Here is a 16943-nt window from a genome sequence, read left to right as displayed (position 1 = left end):
ATTCTATTAGTGTAAATGTTATGCTAACATAATTTATCTGAAATTAATAAACTGCTACTTTAGTCACTATAAGATTTATAATTTCCTTTGGAAATATACCACTTCCTATTTTCTACCACAGAACATATAAATGAATTAAAAAATCATGGGTTTGAAATGTAATAAAAGACAAAATTTGATAAATAATTGAAATATAATTAGAATAACAATGCAATAAATAGATTCTTAAATTCTCTACCTTAATACACATCTATTTTAATAAATTAATATCACATTTCTGGTAATATTCACTTTTACTAGTAAAGAATATGACCAAATTTTCAAAAAATATCATAAAAATGCAAAAAGAAGTATTAACAATAAAACTGACACTGGGAAAAAAATATAGACAGACGTTCGAGGATGGCACACTGACGTCAATATAAAAGAATTATCGTTTTTAAAACCATCTGTTGTGGGAACTTCTACAATTACTAATTCATCACTAAAGATACTTATTTCAAATTCACATTCAGTACTGTTAAGACAGACCTTGGAATCAGACATGTTTGCATATTGGAATGTAGGTTTATAAATATCAAATATGGCATGGATATCATTCTTTACCATGTCATTATCACTATAAAATATGTAATAATAATAGCCATCGGACTGGATTTTGTGTTCAACTTTTAATGTTGTTGTGTTTTCCAAATAATTACTACTATTACATTCTTTAGAATTAGGAAAGAAATTGTTTAAGAGAATGTTATCATGATAACATTCATGTAAATTATTTTCAAAGCTTGAAACAGAAGTGTCAGTCAAATTTGGAATGTTATTTGCGTTACCGCCATGATAAACGCCAGTGTCTAAAACCGTATTTGGATCATGCAATTGCAGACTCCCAACAGTTCTTTTTCGTCTTTTGTTAGTGGACTTTTTAGTAATATTAAAGTCTTGGTTATCCATTATTAGTTCATTTGATTGATCTTTTCCTATGATACTTATATTGTTGTCTTCTATAGTCTTTGTTATGAGATCATGATTTCCTTTTGGATTTTGTAGTGTTACAGACACCTGATCTGGTTTATCAATTAAGGATGGGTCTTTTCTGTACTTACTTCCATCTAAAATTCCACAAGTATCAAGGAACTTTTCACCTTTTACTACTAATATTTTTGAACCTTCATATCTAGAACATGCTTTTAACTCAACGGTTGCCCCAGCAAAGAGAAAGAATCCCCAATACTCCAAAGTGTCATCTGGTAATGTCATTGATTTCTTTAATTTGATATGTCTTCTTTTGTTAGATAGTATTGGTCTGCCTTTCATTTGGAATGCATTAAATGTGTTGTTCATTTTCAAGGAATGTTTTTCACAAAAAATAGAAGACTGTCCTTTGTGAATTTGAATAACGTCTGAATCTGATATTTTGTACATCACATCTGCATATCTTATATTCCTTAAGTATAATGATGACACTATTAATGTAGTAGGCAGGACTGTAGTTAGAAGACAGAACATTATTACTCGCTGAGATCCATGCATTTTTCCTCCATCTGCAAAATTAATCTTTAAATTCCAGTGTTTACAAAATTAAAAAGGTAAACAGTAATTGAAAATATTACTGGTGCAAGAATAATAAGTAAATTATGAGTTCAAAAATTTAATTATTTTTCATGATCTTTTAAATGACACTTTAAAATATATATTTAAGTTGTTAACTGGATTTGTTTATATTCTTATTATTCTACTGTAAGAGAAATGATCAAAATTATTTATGTCCTAAAATCATTAAGAGATTATTCAATTATTTATTAAACTTAATTTCCACAGTATAATTTAAGGTACTTTAAACAATGCAATCATTTTTATATAAATAGAAATATAATTTTAAAACCAAATTGAAAGTAATATTTTAGCATTCTAATCTAATCATCAAGCTTCCCGTTTCAGGAAGTAATGATAGCTCTTACATAATCATTTGTTAGTGTGGGTTAAATTAGAATTATGATGACATTTTAGATGTTTGGATTGTTCATTTATCGAAACAAGGGCTTCCCTTTTTGCATCAATAAGTTTATCATAATAATCCATTTAAATATGCTATTTTTATGATACTAGAGAATTATACCCTATACAATAATGTAGCTTGTTACCATAACTAAAAACTTCAAATACCCTCAATATGAATATGAAGTACACAGCAATTTTGAGATGACCAACATAAACATTATATGAAATTTTTAATAATTGCAATGCATACAATCTTAATGACAGTTGAATTTAACATATATTTTTAAATTATACACGATACTTCACATCAACGTTAAGTGTATTCGACTCGGTAAAACTCAGATTTCTGAATAGAAGTAATATGAGTAAAAGAAGAACAGAAGAATTAAGTTTCACTCTCATATATACAAATCAACAGCAAATTGGCGCAGTCTAATAAATAGCGGTTGAAAGCATACTTATTTATTTTAAAATGCGTGATGTATTAAATGTTGAATTTATGAATAACAATTAAAAAATGATAAATTACTGAAAAGCGAAAACGGGAGTAGTACTATATATAAGCAAATAAGAATTTTATTATACCTATATATATCCTTAAGGTGAAATATTGTGATTATTTTTCATTCTTTAAATAATTCCTTTTTACGTAGGATTAAAGTCGTTTCTCGGATATTTTTCTCATTTTTCAATAATTTTCTTAAGTTAATTCATGAAGTTCATCTGACATTGTCATTTGGCTGAAGATATTTATGGTTTAGTTACTTTTTACTTTAGTTCTAATTCAAGATAATCAAAAAGAATCAACAATAATTGAACGCTACCTTAAAAGTGTGCATCTTGAAAATATTAAATATTTGCCATATTTAATACAGTAAATAATGCTTTTCACTCTTTTAACTCTTGAATATGAAGCTAAAGCTTCAATCCAGCAATCGAAACTTTTACAACAACTATACGTATTTCATACTTTTTATTCTTAATTTAGACAGATATAAGTAAAATACGAATTGACGGTAATCAAAAGATTAACAAATATTTAGAGAGAAATAATACAATTTTGTCCGTCACAGTTGCAAACATTCCTAAGAATTAATTCACGCATAATTCTTATTACCTGATAGCAATAAATTAAAAATAAAAATTTATCTGAGAGTTTCAGTTCAAGATAGCTTATCTCTTTATAGGTGTCATTCAAATTACAATGTATTTGCTATTACCAAGTAGTGTATTATTGATTTTATTTGATTTATGTCATAAATTTATGAATAGTACTTTTTAAAAAAATATATTCATAGAACTATAGAAGAAAACGTAATAATTTTATGAATATTAAGTATTTATAATAAAAATAAATCATATATATGCCACACGAGGATCATAACTAAGATTAGTACGAAAATGTTAGATCTAGTTAAACCAGTTATAAACGCAAAAAGAGATAAAAATCCATCACCAAACCCAAAATCATACAATGAACATATGCACGCGTTAAATCCGTAATGATACCGAAACGTATTTTAAGTTGCCGGCAACTTGTATACAGAAACGACAATGATACTGAGTACGTGAAAAAATTAATATATAAATAATAGATTATGTATAATAAAGGATTATATGTAATAAAAAATAATTTAAAATATTTTAAACCGCCTAATTAAACTCTGTCATTGTCACCAACATACTCACTGCCTTTAAATTACTAGAAACCGGAAATATTTTTTTCCATGAACAGTTCAGTCTATGTTTGATGGGAATAAACCATGTTATGAAGCCCCACTGGCTATATTCGAATGTTGATGCGCTGTTAGCCGTTTTGGCTTTTACAGCTTCATCGGACTCAGGGCTTGCGGATCCGAAATCCGCGAGCTAATAAAGCCCCAATGTAAGCACTATCACTTTTATAGTCTGGATAATGTAATACAACACTCAGAATGTTACGGTATGCATAGTCTTGGTAGCAATCTCTTGAGCTTCCACCATTTTGACGTTATTATGATTTCAAAGCAATGGAGCACTGAAATTGTCAATGTGTTCTGTTTATTTTAAAATAATTTTTTCTATTGTGCTGATAAAGTAATTATTTAAAATTGCATTATAAGTATATATAAGTAATATTTAGCTAAAAGCGCGTTGAACAAGATGGTAAGCAATACAGCCGAGTTGAATGCCAAGTCACACATAATATTTTGTATATCGAAACACAGGTAAACATAAGTCTCAATAATAAATCACAGCAATAGCGCGTAAGTCTTAGCAATAGGGCTTACGCTTATGTGATTCAAATTATAATATTGACTAAATTTACATTCATGCAATGTCTACGAATTTATTAGATGTTGGAAACAGACTTAAAAGTTAAATCATTTATATCAGTTACAAATTAGTCAAAAAACCTCAATCAATCAATCACGTTTATTTTAGAAGTAACAATTACATGATTTTATATTAATTCAAATTAATTTATATTTTATCAATATTTATTAATATTAATTCATAAAACGCTTTTTTTAAAAAAAAAGACCGATATTAAGCTTCTATATATAATATATGATCACATATAGTAGGCGTCATATAAAATATATTATCATGGAGCAGACTTATAGCAATCGCGTCAGCTAAGCGTATTTTTTTCTGATAACATAGAGAATAAATTTAGACAGGTTTTATCAAATAAGAAAACTCCGAAAATGTACAAAGATGGAGTTGAGCATTTTATGTTGTTAGTAATATGGTTTAGTCGAGTAAACAAATTTCAAAAGAAACAATATTAGAAAATATATGAAGAAAAAATTGTTCCTAGGTCCACGTTAGTGACTTAATACAGTCGGATACTAGTACCGTGGCCGGGACAATTTTGTTAGAATTGCATAGCAGTCGCACGATGTTCGGCGTTTTCTGAACTGGAATGCATGCTGCTGTTTGGCGACAAATATACAATACGATGACATGAGTTGGTAACCTTCTTTTTTGGTTTCTGATCGCTTCTACTTAAACTGACGATTTTTATTATTTGTTGTTTCACCTAAGTAGACTTTTTTTAATTGTGATAGGAAAATGATAAATTTACTTACCATTTTGATCTTTATTTTGAACTGAACTGTATTGATAATTAGCATTATGATAACTTAATACAGATCTTTGATACTTTTGACTCATTACTTTAAACCAATTAATTATAGGCAAGTAAAGGTGTAGTGAACAAAAATCTAAATAGTCTCGTTCCGCACCGTACTAAATGGACAAAAGATTTTGATACGCTTATCGCATCGTTCACTACGTGTAGTGATTGGATGTGATGTGACATTGAATAAATATAACTATCTTCAACGCTAACTTGAAATTGTTTATATTTGTCAATAACATGAAACAGAAAATTACAGCACTGAAGCATTTTACCTTTCATTAATTACATAAGAAACAAGCAAATATAATTTAGGTAACCATGTTTAACTATGGAGAACTATTAGTTATGTTGTACAAAATGACGAATGTCATCTTATATTACTGATACATAAAGGTTATTTTAACTACATCGTTTAATGTAGTTCTATATCTCAAAATAATTTTTATGTTATAAGAAATTTAAATACTTGTTACGTTAAATTCAGTTTTATGAAAAAGTTAACAAGAAAATATTATTTTTAATTAATTAGTTTTCACGTTAAATTCTATTAGTAATATTTTTTTATGTCCCTGGCAGCAAAAATAAGATTGGTTTTAAAGACTTATAAAAAAATATGTGGCGTACATTTTAACATTATGTAGTGTTATGTATTAAAGCTATTGCATATTATATATATTTAGCACAAGTAGTTGTCCACGAAACGCGCACACAATTGATATTATCGTCTGTTTTCTTAAAAATAAAGAGTCCTGATAAAAAATAGTGCCGATTTTACAATGTCAGCCTATCAAAGAAAAGCATGCAAGAAAAAAACTATAATTTATACCACTACGTTGCGTGCTATAGTTACTATACACGACGTCTGAAAGAAATTAAATGTTCGCAATAAATTATTATCAAATGAAAACATGATATTTTACGACTCGAAATTTATTAGTTAACTACAACACTCAAATTTCTTATTTATTTCTAGGTCGATGATAAATGTAATTACAAGGACGCGGAATCGCAATAAAAGTAATTGCTGACTATTATTACTTCCAAAATATATATATGTGCAACGCAATATGTGGTATTTACAATTTTAAATAATAAAGGAAAACTTAAAAAAAAATAAGTTTTTAAAAACTATGTGTATGTTAAAAAGCACTTCAAAAGATTTTTAAGATCATGTACACACTGTTGCATTAAAATCTGCTGATATTCATATATATATATCGGTTATTAATGCTATACAACAAACTGTACACGTAAGGTGTAATTGGTAATGTTGTTTAAAACCATTCGAGTATGTTAACTTTCTACTTTAAGTACGTATATACAAAGTACTTTGAAAAAAAGTAAAGTTAACAATAAAATTACCAGTTTCTAAATATCGAATTATTTTTTTCCCAAATTTATATTAACAATCAATGTTATCTCATAGATTGTCACAAACTCATTCGGTCCTTTAATTCAGCAGTGTACTGGGACCGCATAATAAGTTATGGCCGGTACCTTCTTTGAAAAAGCTTGTGTTCAACAGTAGAAACATAACAAGGCTCATACATATAATATGTAATTGTATAAAATATTAATTACAACACTATATTATTCTACGAATTAACACACAAAGTTATTGGCTTTAATAAAATGTCTAAAAATTTGTGACCATTTATTAATTAAACGCGAACTTAAAAAAAAATGGAAAAACGCAGCATTCCAGTAAAGATATTTAGTTAACGCCATTTCTATAAACTTAAATCATTAATAGACTGTAAAAAATTATACATTTTACGAAGATGTAAGATAACAGAAGAAATATTTATTTGTGAAGCAAAGAACATTATAATATAAACAATACTTCATCTCGCTACAACTTATGTAAGTGATAGTAGTACGTGTTTTATAGATTGAAAGAAAATGACAAAAACGTTGACAACACTGTTGATTGCCAATAATATTGACATCTACATACGTAATACATGTTAATTCATGGCTGGGATAATAAGATTTAATTATTTCATTTTAATAAATTAAGTTCTGCTACTAAGATGAGTGACATTCTGAGACCTGAATTATTGTGGATTGAGGGAAGATGTTATAGATTAAATGACTCTAACACAGAAGTATCAGCTCTTCAAGAACACGATTTATATGAAAATGGTTATATTATTTACAAATTTTTATATTATTCATTCTCTTAAGATTACTGTATTTTCAATAAAAATGTTTAGTAGGGAAGACGATTACCATGAATAAGAGTGGATCACTTAATAATGGCAAACGCAATGTTAGTTTTTGGACATTCGTTTAATCATGACAATGAGTTTATCTGAGAAAATTATTTTACGTAAATTTAAACTTGAATTTTATGAAAACATTTTTGACTATATCTATAAAGAAGCCAGTTAAATAATTTCTGTGATTTCCTAAAGAAAAGTTTTTCAACCTGCACATTAATTGAAAGAAATTGATAGGAAACCAACACTGAATGTAGTCCTTGAGTATGTAATAGTTAGTAGAACAAATCGACAAAAAAATAATACGGATGTTTGGGTTATTTCATACTTTTTACATTATTTACAGAAACTGTTTTCAAAGATTTGGGAGATGATGATTCGGATGACAATTTTGAAGTAACTGAAATAGCTAGTGATAGGTATTGTACTAGTCTACATGTTTCAAAGTGAGTTGGTTTAATATTAAATAACGTTTCAATTTTTATTTGAAAATAAGCTACTTTGTTGTATATTTTTTTAGTTATATTTTTTGATGATGGATTAATATTTGAATGAATATTTTTATGCAAACAAATTATAAAAACTACAAGAAAATGCACATTGCATTTTCTTGTAGTTTTTAAGACGATTTAGTGAAGTAAAATGATTATTGCTTATTGTTTCAAAGTAGTGCTGTACAGAAATTTGAAGAATTTTAATAGTATCAGCTAGGGGTATATAAGTAAATATACCAAACAATGTGATTTTTAGACACTATATTGGTTCAATTATTGGCAAAAAAGGAATAATGAAAAGCAGAATAGAAAGGGATACAAGAACAAATATAAAAATTCCTAAACAAGCGGAATCTGGTGATATTACTATACTCGGTCCTAGCATAACGGTGAGTGAAGCTTTGTTAGTAAATAATTTGTTATGGTCATATAGAGAATTTCATATAAGAAAGTAATTGTAAAGTAATTTATTAAATTGTATAATTTATATTATTAAAATAGAATAATCTTATTGACATGTAAATGAAAGTTGAAGGTAAAAAAAATAATTCTTGGCACATATAGTACTTATCTATCTTGTGACTGATGTATTTTTATGTATTTCAGAATATAAAAGCAGCTCGCAGAAGGATAAACATTATTGTAATGTCATTAAGAATGAAGCAAAAGTCCACTCATTTCATTTCTATACCTTTAAATGAATCAGTAATAATGAATAATTTTGAATGTTTCAAGGTAAATTATATCATAGAATATTATTTTTTATTTTATAAATGTGAATAGAATTTTCCACATTTATTATTTACATTACATTGCACAGACTGATGTTTGCTTGCTCTTTTAAACATTTATACCTAATCAACATCTTGGTGAGCAATAGTATGCTACTGATAATACACAGTAGTTATTAACTTTTGCTTAATTGTAAATAGTTGATCACTCACTGTTAATTTTTGTTTTTTTTTTATTTTCTATACCTATAGCAAAAAGTTTTGCATCAATTTAGTTCTAAAGGTGTAGAAGAATCTTTGTTTATAAGGGCAAATAAATTACACATTACAATAGGGGTAATGTGTCTAATGGACAATGAGGAGAGGATTCAAGCTTCTAAATTATTAGCAGAGGCAAATGAAAAGATTTTAAAGTAAGTATCTAGTTAAATTAATAATACTGTTATAAATTTGCTTACTGTTTAAGTAGGATGAATGGTATTGATTATTTTGTTATTGTTACTTTACATTCACTTTCAAGTTTATTTAAGCTTTGAAAAAATTATAAAACATGTAGTGCTTCTGTGTTTAGTTCAGTGCCTAAGTTTAATTAGTTCATTCACTACTCTGTGATTTTTTAAATACAAACCTTTTTACTTCTTCTCTCAGACTGCTCAGATTTTTATTTAGATTTTAAAATCAGTTTCCTTATTTTTATTTTGCATCATGGATCACGATGAATGGTCAACTTTATAAAGACCTAAGCATAAATACAGTAAAAGGAAAGGAAGAAATTGTTCAATAGTTTAAAGTACTTAAAGATGCAGAACTATCCAAATATCGGCGCAACAAATCAAACACCAATTGAAAGGCAAAATTTCTCAAGATATGCTCCAAAGATAATAAGCACACATTGTATTAAAATCAGAATATGTCATAATCAAGACAAGATAAAATATGCATATATCACTCAAAAACAAATAAAAAAAAATATTTATTTTTCAGGCCCTTATTTAGTAACCATTTTCCTCTGCGGGTAAGGGTTAAAGGATTATCATATATGAATGATGATCCAAAAAACATTGATGTTTTATATGGCTGTGTTGAAGATGAAGATTCCTCTACTGGTATTATTCAGAAAGTAGCTGATGTTTTAGTTGATTATTTTAACAAAGCAGGTAATGTATTTTATCTCAACAGTATAAAGTACTATCACTCAAATTGAGGACTGAAAAAAGAAAATTATTTTTTTATTATTTCTTTAAGGGTTTATGGATAATAAAGAATATTACAGAGACAATGTCAAATTACATGTTACTCTTATGAATTCAAAGTACAGAGATAAATCTTACACCGATAATGAAGTTGCATCAAATAAAAGAAATGTGAGGCAAACATTTGACGGCACAGATATTCTTAACCAATTTGCGGAATATGATTTTGGAGTGACGGAAATAAAAACAATACATTTGTCTCAAAGAAAATCTACGGGCGCCGATGGATATTATCAACCAACATTTGTAGTCCCTCTTAAAATAAATTAATAAAATCATGTAATAATAGTATCTTTTGCTTTCCTAAACATTTCCTTTTTTAAAACGTGAAATAGGGCATCCACCTCGTTCGGCATACATTTCATAAAACAAGGTAATATTTTTAGCAGATAAGCATTCCAAGCCTACATTAGCTACTCTATTATAATGTTAAAATAATCGGCGATTCAAAAGTGCGTATATATGCCTACTTGAATAAAGACATTATGAATGGCAACACTGATGACAATTATAAATAAACCTGGAGTGGTTTCTTGTTGTATCTGTACTATCAAAAAATTAAATAATTCTTCTGTTATTCGTCTAATGTTAAATAAATTAAAAATATCACAATAATGCTTTAAAAATACTCTTCGGCGACTGATATGTGACGGCTACGGCCGGTGGTTATATTCAAAGGTTGCTTTCTTTGTTACGATTTTATTGATTTGGTTGACATAATAAAAATATAATAAAGTAATAATATAAGTATTTACATCTGTATCAATTAATACTATGATAACGATAAGATTTTGTCTTGTTGTCTCTTACACGATTTAAGAAACCTTGAAAACTTTATAAAGATTACATTTTGGTGTCTTTAAATTATTATTACATTGTGTGATATTTTAAACTTAGTCCCAAACTTATTATTCTGGTAATACATCTAATGACAGCGGGCTTCTTCCCGGGATGTAAAAATGCTTGAGGGGCAACAGAAATTAGCGCTGCGCGTCTAGTTGGCCTTCTGTAAAGAAAACGTATTAATAGTGTGCCTTTTGACCTTGACCCAAAAATGGTGGAAAAAACCTTTCATTCCAATTAACATTTATTTCGTTGCTTGTGGGTAACTCATTTGAATTTGTATACATTTTAAACATGAACCTAATGAATCCTATTTCATCAAACAATGCCTAACTCTTGTTTTAAATTAAAGTACGAAAATCTCAAGTCCTGTGAAAATTAGTATACACGTATGAACTAATTTTTGATGGTGTAGTCAGGAATGAAATGCTAAATGAATTACTTAAAAAATACCTATTAATATAGCCATATTAATCCTTTTTTGATGACATTAAATCGTTTGAACTTTGATTTGTAGAGGCTGAAGACATGACATCAGCAATGCGTTAACATTTATGTAAAATGAAGTTACAGGGTTCTATTGTATAAGATTGAATAGTTTAGAGCAGCATAAAAAAGATTCTGTATGACTTTATTTTTTTAATTAGGGTGCATTAATCTTAATAATTTATCGAAAAATGTTCTTTCCATTGTTCAAAATAAAATATTATTTCATATTTCGTATAACTAAGAACCAATTATTAATTGTTCAGTTTTGAAGGTAAAAGAAATATTAAAATAACTAGAAGTTAGAAAAGATTTGCACATAAAATAATTTTTAAATTGTTTGTCATATGTATCGCGTGTTTGAAAAAAAGCATTTATTATTATATCAACATTAATTATAACACATAAAAAAAGATAGTATAAATATAAAAGGTTAGTATTCTCTTTGCGATTTTGTTTGATTCACATTGACGTGTAACAAAATCAGATTTCGTTAATAATATTAAGGTACAGATGTGCATAAATTTAGTTTGAACATAAAACCGCCTAACGCTGCCAACGCGTAAATGGAGACTTAGAAATTGAGCTTATTTTAGTTTCCGTCTGAATGATTTCTTCGACGGGCTTCGTAGCGATGTATAGAAGGAACAACCGCAGAGCTACGAAAACTTGTTACGTTTAATTGAAATCATTTTAAAATACTATTTTTCTTTTAACCTATATGTATATGTTATTCACATATTGTTTATATTCAAAATAAGTTATATTCAAACGCGTTGAGCTATGTATTCACATGCGCTAACTGGCAAAAAACATGTGTAAATACGTACATTTTACTTAAAAAGAAGAGCATTAGTGATAAGAACATAAAATATTTTACATAATACTCGACAAAATACTCCTTTACAATATTTTCGTAGATGTAAGTTACGGTGCGAGCAACCGTAGTCGGGAGGGGTGGTGTGAGTCAGTCAAGACGCATTGGCTACGCTATGCGCCCGCCTTCTTCGTCACCGTACATCTCTATCAACGTTACAAATAATATTATTCCGTTTTTAATAATAGCTGTGAGAAAACCGGTGAAAACGTAAAGTGAGTACATAATGATTTTACTTTATGTGTGAAAAATGATGTATATAAAATACGACCGAACGAGTATAGGAAAAATAATTATACAGTTTGAAGTATATATACAGTTTTTTTGTTTTGTTACCTAGAAATACTATAAAGTACTGTTTCCAAAACATTCAAAATAAGTAGTATCAAGGAGTCATTTTTAGTAATATTTAAGGACATTTACAATTTATTAAGAACGTTGCACAGCGAAGCTTGGTCGCTCCAACACAATAATTGAGAGGGTTCTGTCCTCCCTTCAGCCTGTACAATCTGATTATGAAGATATCGCTTCTCCCGCTAACAGTATAGACGTTTGCCATCATATTGTGTAATTACGACTGCTCCAAAACAGGTGAAGACGCATTGTAATATATAATTATGAATTAAAAATATAAGATTTTCCTCAAAAAATAAATGACGTAAATTAATTTATCAAGTTGATACATTCTTTTTTTTCGTGTTAATCTTTGGTTGAATCAGTAAAAATAGTTATTAATCACAATGAAACTGTCTGAATATGCTAAACCTAAAGGAAATCGAATATAAAAGGTTTTAAAAGTAAAGTTCATGTATTTATGGTAATTTTCTTCTTTTTTAAGAAGGTTTAAAACACGATTGTAGTTAAGTCAGCAGTATTCGCAGTTGTGAAATTTATTGCAAACATCGCGTTTTATGACAAAGACTGACTATATGAGTAAATTTTAATAATTGCGGAATATAATACTTGTGTAACAGCAGATTTATGTTCCAAACAACTATTTTAATTATAATTATTGGTACTCAGTAGAGATAATTATTATTATCATTTGAATGAATTGTGGTTTAAAAAATATCTATTTCTTTAATCGTGTTATTATAACCACACCGGCAAGTTTTTACCATGATTAGTTTCTCGTGTAGGCAAGTTGAAAATTACATATGATGTTAGCTTTTCGCTGTAAGTAAATTATAAATTGTAGTAAATGCAAAAGTGTCACTAGAGAGCGTCCATAAAAGAATAAAAGCAAATACAATAAGGAAGTGTCTATAAGGATTTTCTATTTTTCTTGGTTAGAAAAATCCTTGGGGAAATTAACAAAGTCGGTAACTCCGAAAACTAAGCGCGTGCGATCACGGAATGGTGTAAAACGATGTGTGTAAAAGCTTAAGAAATATTTATTAACCGTGACTAAATTACTGTTGTAAGATCTATATTACTTAAAATGTCACTAGTTTAAAATTTTATTTACTCATTTTTGACACGATGTACTATTTTTGACTCCCCGTTAAAATAATATCAGTTTTTATTTTCTTCTTAAATGATACATAACATCGATTAGTATAATAAATTCCTTATTTTAAAATGTTTCATTTTTTTTTTAATTCAAGTAATGCAATTTTATTTTTACGCAACGAGGCGACCTTAATAAGACACATTCGATACACTCTGACACATACTACATTTGATCTATGTTTAGTTAAATATTAAAACGTGTGCTGTTTTCTATTAGATGCAGACATTTTTAATATAAGTTCAAGAAAATTGTAATGTAAAGAACATTACGAATTAAAACTCTTCTTATATTTTTTGACAATGTTAATTTTTATAGTCTCCTATTTCATGATAACAGAAAATCTAGCATTAGTAAAAATTCAGTTTTATTAATACTTTATGAATTTTCATCTGTATTTTAAAAAGACGTTTCAAAAGATCAACATTATTATTTTTTACATTAAAATTCATAATCTGTAAATGAAAAAAAAAGTATTTAAATTAATATATCATCTATATCATATATATAATATATTTATATTAATATATCATATCATATTTTCTTTCTCAATCTATTTGGATTACTCATGTATAAAAATGTGAACCAGACGTAAGAAAAAGAGGCGATCTGAGTAAAATACTGTAAAGATTTCTTATACAAAAAATAGCAGATTCCGTACCTGTCTCAGACTTTTAATGATGCGCGACTTTGGGAAGCCATTGTCTTTTGTTTACGTTACTAAGATGAGTGTCGCACTCTGCTATTTCTTAAATAGTTGCTGTCGCAAATAATCGTATCTGTTAATTAAGCTTCTGTTAATATAGTCTATTATCCAGTAGTCAGGCCATTTTTCTATGTGATTTTAAAAATATAAATAAAAATAGGTTTTCAGAAAAGTGCGGTTTATCTGACCTAAAACCGCACTTTTCTTATTTTATGAGTTGCTTTAACGTTTATTATTTGTAAATAACTAGGAATTCCAAAATATTTAAAATCTATAAAATTAAATGTATAGGGTGATTGGTCATAAGTGTAAAAGCTTTAAAAGGGTGATTGAGCTACAAATGCGCATTTGCTGTGAATTAATGTATTTCGGAGTAAACTGTCAAATGAAGTTAAATTCTCCATAACGCTGTGAGGAATGTCTTCAACACACAAACTCACTAATTGTAGGTGCCGCCATGTACAAAACCATCACATCTGGCACATTCGGACACCGCGCCATCCTGAGAACGAGACATACGTTTGAGTCTCCGGACGACGCTCCGACGTGAAAACCGGCCTCGTCACCCCATCATTCTAAAAAGAATCGTTGTGGCGTTACTTCCCCCACTTCTCTCAGTTTTCCGAAGTGGTAGTAATGTTAGCCAGGAATTAGCAACTCTCCAATTTCAGAGTAATGTCTGTATACAGGGCGATTGGAGAGATATATAAAAGGATTTAGTTGACAAATGAGCTATTCGCTCCATTAAAGCTCTTACACTAATAACCAATTACACTGCACATGCACATTAGTTTTTCAAACTGTAAATATAGCCTAATGTCCGGTTAAATTCTAACGTCAAAGTTATTAATTTGTTTTAAAAATGTGTGATAAGAAAATGTGTTCTTTGATTGATTTTGTTTTTTGATGATTTTTTATGTTATGTATTCTTTAGGTTTACTTTTACAACAAAAAGACAATAAATATTCGTGTCTATAAAATATAAATGAATGGACGTTTTCAAAGGTTTTATAAATTCTTGACGATAGTTTGTCAAGCTTTTATAACGCGCGAAACTAGTTCAACTCTTGACCCTTCAATGCATTGTCAACAGTGCCATCTAATGTATACATTGGGCTTTTGTACGCTGTTTTTTTAATATGTTAGAAAGTTTACAAAGTAAAAAAAATTTAGACGAAAATACCAATTATTCATTTTAACAGACATGACACTCACAAGTCATTCCTTGCGACCTAATTACACGGGCTTTGTGAACATTTTCAACGCCAGAATTTATAAAGAAGCGCTGAATACTCACTCGTCATCCTCGCGTCAACAAAACACAATAGAGCAAAGTATCGCATCATTAAAATTGGAGAATAAAGTAGGTTTTCGACCAATAATTATTTTTTCGAAATGTTTATAAGATGTTTATAAGAACTTTCTTAGCGAAAATAGTTACCTTAAATGAAGGACATGAATTAAAAATATATTTTTAATAAAGTAAATAAAAGTTTTTTTTTATTATTGCATTGTTAGTATTTTGTATATATTTTAATAATTTATACTAATTTATTAATTACAATAAAAACATTAATTTAGTTCCTGTAATTGATGGTCAAAGTGATTAGTTATAGATATAAAAGTTTTAAAGGGATGAATGTATCGCTCATTTGCCAGGAAAAATATTTAAGGCTTTTACGCCCATTTCCAATCATCCTGTTTAAAGTGACTACCCTGAAACTCTATAGCAATGCGCCAGGCTAATAGCTTCTAGTTCTATAAAGTCTGTAGGGACAGATAGTAAACAATAATTAATTTTAATATGCAGTAGTCCAAATATTGAGAAACCTGGAATTCCGAAGAAAATTGAATTCCATTAATAATATAGATAATAAAGTAAATAGATTTACTAAAGACAACTAGCCATGTGGAAATAGCATAAAAAGATTTTATAATCCCATAATATAGCTTTATCAGTCAGCTTTTTTAAAGTAGTTTTAAAACGTACTCTGTGTATCAATGTCCTTAATAAATGAAGTATATATATATAAGGGTAAGGCATTTTTCAGATGAGCGAACAAAATATGCTTACTGTTCAGTGCCTTAATGTTGTTATACGAAAACGCGAAATGAAACCGAACGTATAAAAATTTTTCTTTTTACTCTGTGCACGAATTCTTAAATTCTATTAGGACATGTCTGTCGTGGATTTTAATTAAAATTTATTACCCATTATGTAATAAAATTGTAGTATAAATGTAATTATTTTTTATAAATAATCTATCATAGTTATAAATAGACTTCTGGATCTGTTCTAAAATTTATCAGTGGGAAGAATTTAAATTAATGTTTTGAATAAAATTTTAAAAACGACAGTGCAAGACATGCATTATAAATTAATACGTATACGTATTAAACGTATACAGACATTTGTAATTTTATCTATGAAAAAGTATAATATTTTGATTCATGGTAATTTTGGCAAAAGTATACGATTAAAATATATTTCAACATGACTTCTCTGGTACTTTTCCTCCTGACCTGCCTGACCTTGGAAAATATGGAAAGACAGATCAATACTTTTGTGGGTAGTACACAAATTCGAATGAGAAGTTATATAAGGTATGTCTTAATATCATATTTATGGACACATTTCATTAATACAAACAGGCATTTACATATCAAGTAAATAAGGAATTCATTTATATAAGTAT

At 28.2% G+C, this 16943-nt stretch overlaps 2 protein-coding genes across 4 annotated transcripts; one reads left to right on the top strand and one right to left on the bottom strand.

Moving 5' to 3' along the window:
- Window positions 1-237: 237 nt before the first annotated feature.
- On the bottom strand, window positions 238-5479 carry LOC137922237 (uncharacterized). Of its 3 annotated transcripts, none has more exons than XM_068765183.1 (2): window positions 5398-5479; window positions 238-1541 (listed from the first exon to the last, which is right to left on the bottom strand). In XM_068765183.1, the coding sequence occupies exons 1-2, from the start codon at window positions 5402-5404 to the stop codon at window positions 331-333; spliced, it is 1218 nt and encodes a 405-aa protein (XP_068621284.1). In that variant the 5' UTR covers window positions 5405-5479; the 3' UTR covers window positions 238-330. The 3 variants fall into 3 exon arrangements, with proteins under 3 accessions (XP_068621284.1, XP_068621283.1, XP_068621285.1); XM_068765182.1 differs by lacking the exon at window positions 5398-5479 and adding an exon at window positions 5073-5349; XM_068765184.1 differs by lacking the exon at window positions 5398-5479 and adding an exon at window positions 2584-2724.
- Window positions 5480-7050: 1571 nt separating this feature from the next.
- Window positions 7051-10095, top strand: LOC137922332 (activating signal cointegrator 1 complex subunit 1). Its single transcript, XM_068765314.1, has 7 exons — window positions 7051-7270; window positions 7694-7793; window positions 8098-8230; window positions 8448-8576; window positions 8825-8985; window positions 9557-9729; window positions 9818-10095. The coding sequence occupies exons 1-7, from the start codon at window positions 7159-7161 to the stop codon at window positions 10093-10095; spliced, it is 1086 nt and encodes a 361-aa protein (XP_068621415.1). The 5' UTR covers window positions 7051-7158.
- Window positions 10096-16943: the final 6848 nt, after the last annotated feature.

Source organism: Battus philenor, unplaced genomic scaffold (assembly GCF_028537555.1).
Source record: "Battus philenor isolate CCGP_79_NKW_IND1 unplaced genomic scaffold, ilBatPhil1.0.hap1 SCAF_2, whole genome shotgun sequence".
Taxonomy (NCBI): Eukaryota; Metazoa; Arthropoda; class Insecta; order Lepidoptera; family Papilionidae; genus Battus; species Battus philenor.
The sequence above is the reverse complement of the archived record's forward strand: the minus strand, read 5'-3'. Positions and strand labels throughout refer to the sequence as shown.